This window comes from Pseudophryne corroboree, chromosome 2 (genome assembly GCF_028390025.1).
Source record: "Pseudophryne corroboree isolate aPseCor3 chromosome 2, aPseCor3.hap2, whole genome shotgun sequence".
NCBI lineage: Eukaryota > Metazoa > Chordata > Amphibia > Anura > Myobatrachidae > Pseudophryne > Pseudophryne corroboree.
The window spans coordinates 967,443,990-967,455,112 of NC_086445.1; the positions used below are offsets into that span (position 1 = coordinate 967,443,990).

The 11,123-nt window shown below is 47.3% G+C and overlaps 1 protein-coding gene across 2 annotated transcripts in view; it reads left to right on the plus strand.

Moving 5' to 3' along the window:
• Positions 1–11,123, plus strand: part of CXADR (CXADR Ig-like cell adhesion molecule) — a 100,302-nt gene that overhangs the window by 67,698 nt on the left and 21,481 nt on the right. For both annotated transcript variants that reach the window (XM_063956358.1, XM_063956359.1), the window contains exon 3: positions 9,317–9,518. In XM_063956358.1, the coding sequence (XP_063812428.1) occupies positions 9,317–9,518 (202 nt within the window). The remainder of the gene's footprint in view (positions 1–9,316; positions 9,519–11,123) is intronic.

Genomic DNA, 11,123 nt, shown 5'->3' on the forward strand with positions numbered 1-11,123 from the left:
GTGTCTTTATTACATCAGAGTTTGGACAAAGCAGAGTCCATAGGGATAGTACAGGGAGTCAATCCATGGCTTTGGCTGTGTCACAGGGCCCTTCAGGGTCTCAGAAATGTCCCCTGTCCCAAGTAGCAGACACTGATACCGACACGTATTCTGACTCCAGTGTCGACTACGATGATGCGAGGTTACACCCAAGGGTGGCCAGAAGTATACATTATATGATTATTGCAATAAAGGATGTTTTACATATCACAGATGACCCCTCTGTCCCTGACAAGAGGGTACACATGTTTAAGGAAAAGAAACCTGAGGTAACCTTTCCCCCATCTCATGAGCTGAACGCGTTATTTGAAAAGGCTTGGGAAACTCCAGACAAGAAACTCCAGATTCCCAAAAGAATTCTTATGGCGTATCCTTTCCCTGCGCAGGACAGTTTATGGTGGGAATCTTCACCCAGGGTGGACAAGGCGTTAACGTGCTTGTCCAAAAAGGTGGCGGTACCGTCCCCAGACACGGCAGCCCTCAAGGATCCTACTGATCACAGACAGGAAACTACCTTAAAATCTATTTATACACATACGGGGGCCTTGCTCAGACAGGCAATAGCGTTGGCTTTGGTTTGTAGCGCTGTTGCGGCTTGGACGGATACGTTGTCAGCTGACATTGATACAGGGAGACGGTCTGCTAGGTTCAAGAGCCAACGCCATGGCAATTTCTGCTAGGCGAGCCCTGTGGACCCGCAAATGGACGGGTGATGCCGACTCAAAGAAGCATATGGAAGCATAACCTTACAAAGGTGAGGATTTATTTGGGGAAGGTCTCGCGGACCTGGTTTCCACAGCTACCGCGGGTAAATCTACTTTCTCTGACGTCCTAGTGGATGCTGGGACTCCGTAAGGACCATGGGGAATAGCGGCTCCGCAGGAGACAGGGCACAAAATAAAAGCTTAAGGATCAGGTGGTGTGCACTGGCTCCTCCCCCCATGACCCTCCTCCAAGCCTCAGTTAGATTTTTGTGCCCGGCCGAGAAGGGTGCAATCTAGGTGGCTCTCCTGAGCTGCTTAGAATAAAAGTTTAGTTAGGTTTTTTTATTTTCAGTGAGTCCTGCTGGCAACAGGCTCACTGCATCGTGGGACTAAGGGGAGAAGAAACGGACTCACCTGAGTGCAGAGTGGATCGGGTTTCTTAGGCTACTGGACACTAGCTCCAGAGGGACGATCACAGGTTCAGCCTGGATGGGTCACCGGAGCCGCGCCGCCGTCCCCCTTACAGAGCCAGAAGAGACGAAGAGGTCCGGTGAAATCGGCGGCAGAAGACATCCTGTCTTCAGACTAAGGTAGCGCACAGCACCGCAGCTGTGCGCCATTGCTCTCAGCACACTTCACACTCCGGTCACTGAGGGTGCAGGGCGCTGGGGGGGGGAGCGCCCTGAGACGCAATATAACAGAATACCTTAGGTGGCAAAACAGAATACATCACATATAGCTCCTGGGCTATATGGATGTATTTTAATCCCCTGCCATTTTACACAAAAAAGCGGGAGATAAGGACGTCGTGAAGGGGCGGAGCCTATCTCCTCAGCACACAAGCGCCATTTTCCCTCACAGCTCCGCTGGAAGGACGGCTCCCTGACTCTCCCCTGCAGTCCTGCTTCAGAATCAGGGTAAAAAAGAGAAGGGGGGGCATTTTTGGCAGCAAATAACGATAATAACAGCAGCTATAAGGGAATAACACTTATATAAGGTTATCCCTGTATATATATATATATATATAGCGCTGGGTGTGTGCTGGCAGACTCTCCCTCTGTCTCTCCAAAGGGCTAAGTGGGGTCCTGTCCTCTATCAGAGCATTCCCGGTGTGTGTGTTGTGTGTCGGTACGCGTGTGTCGACATGTATGAGGAGGAAAATTATGTGGAGGCGGAGCAGTTGCCTGTGTTGGTGATGTCACCCCCTAGGGAGTCGACACCTGACTGGATGATTGTATTTAAACAATTAAGTGATAATGTCAGCAATTTGCAAAAAACTGTTGACGACATGAGACAGCCGGCAAATCAATTAGTGCCTGTCCAGGCGTCTCAGACACCGTCAGGGGCGCTAAAACGCCTGTTACCTCAGTGGGTCGACACAGACCCTGACACAGATACTGAGTCTAGTGTCGACGGTGACGAGACAAACGTAATGTCCAGTAGGGCCACACGTTACATGATCACGGCAATGAAAGAGGCATTGAACCTTTCTGACACTACAAGTACCACAAAGAAGGGTATTATGTGGGGTGAGAAAAAACTACCAATATTTTTTCCTGAGTCAGAGGAAATAAATGAGGTGTGTGAAAAAGCGTGGGTTTCCCCCGATAAAAAACAGCTAATTTCTAAAAAATTATTAGCATTATATCCTTTCCCGCCAGAGGTTAGGGCGCGTTGGGAAACACCCCCTAGGGTAGATAAGGCGCTCACACGTTTATCAAAACAAGTAGCGTTACCGTCTCCTGATACGGCTACCCTAAAAGAACCAGCTGATAGAAGGCTGGAAAATATCCTAAAAAGTATATACACACATACTGGTGTTATACTGCGACCAGCAATCGCCTCAGCCTGGATGTGCAGTGCTGGAGTCGCATGGTCGGAGTCCCTGACCGAGAATATTGATACCCTGGATAGGGACAATATTTTGTTAACTATAGAACATTTAAAGGATGCATTACTATATATGCGTGATGCACAGAGGGATATTTGCACCCTGGCATCAAGAGTAAGTGCTATGTCCATCTCTGCCAGAAGAGCGTTATGGACGCGACAGTGGTCAGGGGATGCGGATTCCAAACGGCACATGGAAGTATTGCCGTATAAAGGGGAGGAGTTATTTGGGGCTGGTCTATCGGACCTGGTGGCCACGGTAACGGCTGGAAAATCCACCTTTTTACCCCAGGTCACTCCACATCAGCAGAAAAAGACACCGTCTTTTCAAACTCAGTCCTTTCGTTCCCATAAGTACAAGCGAGCAAAAGGCCACTCTTTTCTGCCCCGGGGCAGAGGAAGAGGAAAAAGACTGCACCATGCAGCCGCTTCACAGGAGCAGAAGCCCTCCCCTGCTTCTGCCAAGTCTTCAGCATGACGCTGGGGCTTTACAAGCAGACTCAGATATGGTGGGGGCCCGTCTCAAGAATTTCAACGCGCAGTGGGCTCACTCGCAAGTGGATCCCTGGATTCTACAGGTAGTATCGCAGGGGTACAAACTGGAATTCGAGGCGTTTCCCCCTCGTCGTTTCCTGAAGTCTGCTTTACCAAAGTCTCCCTCCGACAGGGAGGCAGTTTTGGAAGCCATTCACAAGCTGTATTCCCAGCAGGTGATAATCAAGGTACCCCTCCTGCAACAAGGAAAGGGGTATTATTCCACGCTGTTTGTGGTACCGAAGCCGGACGGCTCGGTGAGACCAATTTTAAATCTGAAATCCTTGAACACTTACATAAAAAGGTTCAAATTCAAGATGGAGTCACTCAGAGCAGTGATAGCAAACCTGGAAGAAGGGGACTATATGGTGTCTCTGGACATCAAAGATGCTTATCTCCACGTCCCGATATACCCTTCTCACCAAGGGTACCTCAGGTTTGTAGTACAAAACTGTCATTATCAGTTTCAGACGCTGCCGTTTGGATTGTCCACGGCACCTCGGGTCTTTACCAAGGTAATGGCCGAAATGATGATTCTTCTACGAAGAAAAGGCATTTTAATTATCCCTTACTTGGACGATCTCCTGATAAGGGCAAGATCCAGGGAACAGTTAGAAGTCGGAGTAGCACTATCTCAGGTAGTGTTACGTCAGCACGGGTGGATTCTAAATATTCCAAAATCGCAGCTGATTCCAACGACACGTCTACTGTTCCTAGGAATGATTCTGGACACAGTCCAGAAGAAGGTGTTTCTCCCGGAGGAGAAGGCCAGGGAGTTATCCGAGCTAGTCAGGAACCTCCTAAAACCAGGACAGGTCTCAGTGCATCAGTGCACGAGGGTCCTGGGGAAAATGGTGGCTTCTTACGAAGCGATTCCATTCGGAAGATTCCATGCAAGAACATTTCAGTGGGATCTACTGGACAAATGGTCCGGATCGCATCTGCAGATGCATCAGCGGATAACCCTGTCGCCAAGGACAAGGGTGTCTCTCCTGTGGTGGCTGCAGAGTGCTCATCTACTAGAGGGCCGCAGATTTGGCATTCAGGATTGGATCCTGGTAACCACGGATGCCAGCCTGAGGGGCTGGGGAGCAGTCACACAGGGAAGGAATTTCCAGGGCCTGTGGTCAAGCTTGGAAACGTCTCTTCATATAAACATTCTGGAACTAAGGGCCATTTACAATGCCCTAAGTCAAGCAAAACCTCTGCTTCAGGGTCAGGCGGTGTTGATCCAATCGGACAACATCACGTCAGTCGCCCACGTAAACAGACAGGGCGGCACGAGAAGCAGGAGGGCAATGGCAGAAGCTGCAAGGATTCTTCGCTGGGCGGAAAATCATGTGATAGCACTGTCAGCAGTATTCATTCCGGGAGTGGACAACTGGGAAGCAGACTTCCTCAGCAGACACGACCTTCACCCGGGAGAGTGGGGACTTCACCCAGAAGTCTTCCACCTGATTGTAAACCGTTGGGAAAAACCAAAGGTGGACATGATGGCGTCACGTCTAAACAAAAAACTGGACAGATATTGCGCCAGGTCAAGGGACCCTCAGGCAATAGCAGTGGACGCTCTGGTAACGCCGTGGGTGTACCAGTCAGTGTATGTGTTCCCTCCTCTGCCTCTCATACCAAAAGTACTGAGAATCATAAGAAGGAGAGGAGTAAGAACTATACTCGTGGTTCCGGATTGGCCAAGACGGACTTGGTACCCGGAACTTCAAGAGATGCTCACGGACGAACCGTGGCCTCTACCTCTAAGAAAGGACCTGCTACTGCAGGGGCCTTGTCTGTTCCAGGACTTACCGCGGCTGCGTTTGACGGCATGGCGGTTGAACGCCGGATCCTGAGGGAAAAAGGCATTCCAGAAGAAGTCATCCCTACTCTGGTCAAAGCCAGGAAGGACGTAACCGCAAAACATTATCACCGCATTTGGCGTAAATATGTTGCGTGGTGTGAGGCCAAGAAGGCCCCTACAGAGGAATTTCAACTGGGTCGTTTCCTTCATTTCCTGCAAACAGGACTGTCTGTGGGCCTAAAATTAGGGTCCATTAAGGTTCAAATTTCGGCCCTGTCGATTTTCTTCCAGAAAGAACTGGCTTCAGTACCTGAAGTTCAGACATTTGTAAAAGGGGTGCTGCACATACAGCCTCCTTTTGTGCCTCCAGTGGCACCTTGGGATCTCAATGTGGTGTTGAGTTTTCTAAAGTCACATTGGTTTGAACCACTTTCCACTGTGGACTTAAAATATCTCACATGGAAGGTGTCGATGCTGTTAGCCTTGGCTTCAGCCAGGCGTGTGTCAGAATTGGCGGCTTTATCATATAAAAGCCCTTACTTAATTTTTCATTCTGACAGGGCGGAATTGAGGACTCGTCCTCAATTTCTACCTAAGGTGGTTTCGGCATTTCACATGAACCAACCTATTGTGGTACCTGCGGCTACCAGGGACTTAGAGGACTCTAAGTTGCTTGACGTTGTCAGGGCCTTGAAAATATATGTTTCCAGGACGGCTGGAGTCAGAAAATCTGACTCGCTGTTTATCCTGTATGCACCCAACAAGCTGGGTGCTCCTGCTTCTAAGCAGACGATTGCTCGTTGGATTTGTAGTACAATTCAGCTTGCACATTCTGTGGCAGGATTGCCACAGCCAAAATCAGTAAAAGCCCATTCCACAAGGAAAGTGGGCTCATCTTGGGCGGCTGCCCGAGGGGTCTCGGCTTTACAACTTTGCCGAGCAGCTACTTGGTCAGGGGCAAACACGTTTGCTAAATTCTACAAATTTGATACCCTGGCTGAGGAGGACCTGGAGTTCTCTCATTCGGTGCTGCAGAGTCATCCGCACTCTCCCGCCCGTTTGGGAGCTTTGGTATAATCCCCATGGTCCTTACGGAGTCCCAGCATCCACTAGGACGTCGGAGAAAATAAGATTTTACTTACCGATAAATCTATTTCTCGTAGTCCGTAGTGGATGCTGGGCGCCCATCCCTAGTGCGGATTGTCTGCAATACTTGTATATAGTTATTGTTACAAAGATTCGGGTTATTATTGTTGTGAGCCATCTTTTCAGAGGCTCCTTTGCGTTTATCATACTGTTAACTGGGTTCAGATCACAAGTTGTACGGTGTGATTGGTGTGGCTGGTATGAGTCTTACCCGGGATTCAATATCCTTCCTTATTATGTACGCTCATCCGGGCACAGTATCCTAACTGAGGCTTGGAGGAGGGTCATGGGGGGAGGAGCCAGTGCACACCACCTGATCCTTAAGCTTTTATTTTGTGCCCTGTCTCCTGCGGAGCCACTATTCCCCATGGTCCTTACGGAGTCCCAGCATCCACTACGGACTACGAGAAATAGATTTATCGGTAAGTAAAATCTTATTTTTTTACCTTATGTTTCCCCACAGCAAAAGAAAACGCCGCAATATCAGATGCAGTCCTTTCGGTCGCATAAGTCCAGAAGAGGTCGGGGCTCTTCCTTCCTCGCCAGAGGTAAGGGAAGAGGGAAAAAACTGGCGGCTACGGCTAGTTCCCAAGAGCAGAAGTCCTCCCCGGCTTCTACTAAATCCACCGCATGACGCTGGGGCTCCACTGAGGGAGTCTGCGCCAGTGGGGGCACGTCTTCGACTCTTCAGCCACGTCTGGGTTCAGTCAGACGTGGATCCTTGGGCAAGGGAAATTGTATCCCAGGGTTACAAGCTGGAATTTGAAGACGAGCCTCCTCGCCGGTTTTTCAAATCGGCTCTACCAACTTCTCCCCCAGAGAGAGAGAGAGTTTTAGCTGCAATTCAAAAACTGTGTCAACAACAAGTGGTTGTCGAGGTTCCCCTAGTTCAACAGGGGAAGGGATACTATTCAACCCTATTTGTGGTCCCGAAACCGGATGGCATGGTCAGACCCATTCTAAATTTAAAATCCCTAAACCTGTACTTGAAAAAGTTCAAATTCGAGATGGAATCGCTCCGGGCATTTATCTCCAGCCTGGAGGGGGGGAATTTATGGTATCACTGGACATAAAGGACGCATACCTTCAAGTCCCCATATATCCCCCTCATCAGGCGTACCTGAGATTCACTGCACAGGGCTGTCATTACCAGTTTCAGACGTTGCCGTTTGGGCTTTCCACGGGCCCGAGGATTTTCACCACGGTAATGGCGGAAATGATGGGATGGTGCTCCTGCGCCGGCAGGGAGTCACAATTATCCCATACTTGGACGATCTCCTGATAAAGGCGAGATCGAGAGATCAGTTGCTAAAAAGCGTGGTGCTCTCCCTGAGAGTGCTACAGCAACATGGCTGGATTCTGAATCTACCAAAGTCACAGTTTGTTCCTACAACTCGACTATCTTTCTTAGGCATGATTCTGGACACGGAAAACAAAAGAGGGTTTTTCTCCCAATGGAAAAAGCCCAGGAACTCCAGAACATGGTCAGAGAACTGAATGGTCTTTGGATGTGGTACGGGCTCTCCGTATAAATGTGAAGAGAACCGCCTCTCTTAGGAGATCTGATTCTCTCCCTGTCCTTTGTGGTTTTCACAAACGTGGCTGGCCTGCGAATAAGCAGACCTTGGCCAAATGGCTTAGAATGGTGATTGCACAAGCTTATGTACAGACTGGACTTCCAGCTCCTGCTACTATCAAGGCCCATTCTACTCGATATGTTGGACCTTCTTGGACGGCCCGCTGTGGAGCGTCCACAGAACACTTGTGCAAGGCGGCTACGTGGTCCTCAGTGAACACGTTCATCAGGTTCTATGCCTTTGATACTTCTGCCTCCCAGGATGCTTCCTTGGGACGCCGGGTTCTTGTGCCCGCTGCAGTGCGTCCCCTCCCATGAGGAACTGCTTTAGGACATCCTAGATGTTATTCCCTGTGGAATACCAGTGTACCCCGCTACAGAAAAAAAGATTTATGGTAAGACTTACCATTGTTGAATCTCATTCTGCGAGGTACACTGGATTCCACAGGGCGCCCACCCTGATCACTTAGCTTCTTTGTGTTTGTATGGCATTAGCCACTGGTACTTTCTCCTGTCGTGAGAACGTGGTTATGTGTGGCTACTAACTACTGTCATCTTTTACCTGCTACTGCATTGGACTGGTTAACGAAACTGAGCTCCTGTGCCTGGAGGCGGGGCTATAGAGGAGGTGGTGCAGTGCATCTTTGAAACCGTCATAGCTTTAGCCTGTTGGTGCCTCGGATCAATATCCAACTCTATACCCCGATGTTATGATATCCGGTTGATAGACAGTGTCTAGTTACAGTCAATAGATAGACACCATATGTTAGACAGACATTAGGTCGACAGGGTCAAAAGGTCGACATAAAGATAGACAATGTTTTTGGACAATTTCATACCTTCTCTATCCATGTCGGCATAGAGTTGGTTATAAACCTTGTGGCGAGCGCAGCGAGGCTTGGGTATGCCTTTCTACAATTGGGGGTCCCAGATGACAAAACTATCCACACAAACCACAAAAAGGCAAAAAACATGGCGTCTACCTTTTTTTTATGTCGACCTTTTGACCCTGTCGACCTTTTGTACTGTCTACCTTGTCGACCTTTTGTACTGTCTACCTTGTCGACCTAATGTCTGTCTAACATATGGTGTCTATCTATTGACTGTCTAACTAGACACTGTCTATCTATTATACCACACCCAATGTTATTCCCTGTGGAATCCAGTGTACCTCGCAGAAAGAGATTTAACAATGGTAAGTCTTACCGTAAATTTCCTTTTATGCCTTCTCCAGGCTTAATACATCTGTATTACTATTACTAATCTGTATTACTAAGATTTGTAATACTAATCTGTATTGTATTACTGTATTGTGTCTCTTCACAATTCAAATGTTGCGTTCTTGCAGCTTGTTCATTTGTTATTAACTTGAGCAATTTATATAACAGCAGACTGTATATACCATATCTAGAGGATGTTTTTATGTATCTGACCTTGTTTTCCGTGCACATAATGTTATCATTCGTCATATCTGTTCTAACGTAACCATTGTTACATTCTGTTTTATGTAAACTGACCAATTAAATATAAAATACCCCTAATGGCAATTTACTAACCAGTATCTATGGCTGCTACCATTTTATTTCTGAGTTTGTTTTCTTAACATGGCTTTTGTTGGTTTTGTTTCTCCAGATCATTAATTACAATAGAGAGATCTTCTATCAGGACATTGGGCCTCTGAAAGACCGGGTGCACTTTGTGTCTTCTGATCCCAAAGAAGGCGACGCCTCAATAGAAATCATTGACTTGAAGGAGTCGGACACAGGTACTTATCAGTGCAAGGTGAAGAAGCTTCCAGGATTCAAAATCAAGAAATTGCCGCTGACCGTCTATAGTAAGTTATCTGCTTTATCATGCTTCAACTATAATAGGGACATGAACATGTTTTCCACAGCCATCCTTTCCGCCATACGGAATTGCTAAATGGGTGCTCTGGACACCGCTTTTCCCAGTGAGGTGCTACCTAGGTAAAGGCACCTCTCTAAATTCTAAGCTTGCCTGTTTTTAATATAATAGTCTTCCTAATCAGATGTATTAATCTGGAGAAGGTGATAACACGCCAGCCAGTCATTACAGATTTAAAAAAATGACAGTAGCTGACTGGCTGGTGCGTTATCATCTAGCACTTATCACTGCTTTATCACTTCTTTATCCCTTCTCTAGCCTTAATACATCTGCCCCATTATTTCTTAACTCCTTAGTAGCATCACTCTCTCCTGCATATCCCACAATTACAGCAGGGGATCAAACAGTCACAAAGGTCCTTTGGTATTCCGTACTGCTGGCAAATACAGATTCCCACTGGCTCTTTAGCAACCCTGGCAGCAGGAATGACTGCAGGTGTTTGCAAGAGTGTGGCTAATCTAGCCAAGAAAATAAACAGAATTCCCCCCAGCACACTATAATGGACCAGTGAATGAGATTTACAGCCTATATGAAAATAGAAATGCAGAGATTTCAGTTACATATATTTGCAAAGTTATGATGAAGCCACCAGCCACTCCACGGTGTTATTACACCACATTATAATAAAACCTACTTTGGGTCATACATTTGTATATTGCTACATGATAATAGCACACACATTTATATATTTCTAAATAAGAGAACTTAATCACCTGGCAGCACCCTAAGATCCACCAAATGGCACTACAAGGACCAGCATGCATTCCAGCTACTGATCCCATGCGTGTATTAGTCCACTGCAGGTGCAAGGAAGGGGCTAATCTAGCCAAGAAAAAGAATTGCCAGCTGTTTACAACAACCATCTATACATTTTTAAGTACTTTTGACTGTCTTGTGCCTTTTTATTACAGGGGACATGAAAAGCGTCTGTGTTTCATATTACAGAAACATCATATTGGACAGAATACTATTTTTCTACTCTGTGACTCCACTCTCCTGGTTCACCTTGTCCTTCTCCTCATCTATCCCCCCCCCCCCCCCCCCCCTCCTCTTATTGTCGTCCTTCATGGGTCTGTCTTAGGCCCATTACTTTTTCTTTTCTCCCCTTACCCCTGTTCCCTGTGGGCTTAGCAGATCCTGTGGCCTCTGATACCACCTCTGTGCTGACTAGACCCAAATGTATATCTCTCTCCCTGATACTTCCCCCTTCTATCATCATCATCTTCTTCCATGTTTCCTCCTACCTTTCAGCTGTCATCTCCTTAATGTCAAAATACTTTCCTGAAACCCTTCCAAACCCCAAGTAATCCTTTTCCACTCAGATTTCTCATTCTCCCCCCACATTCAGTCCCTCTACCAAATCTGCCATACTCCCCTCCACAATATCTGAAGGGTCATGCTCTCTATCACCCTTGTTGTAATCTACACCTCACTGGCTTTCTAAACTCCTGCTTCACCCTTCTATCATCTATCCTTGGGTGTGGATTATCAACACTGTCTAGATAGACAGTTAATAAGTCAACAACAACAAATG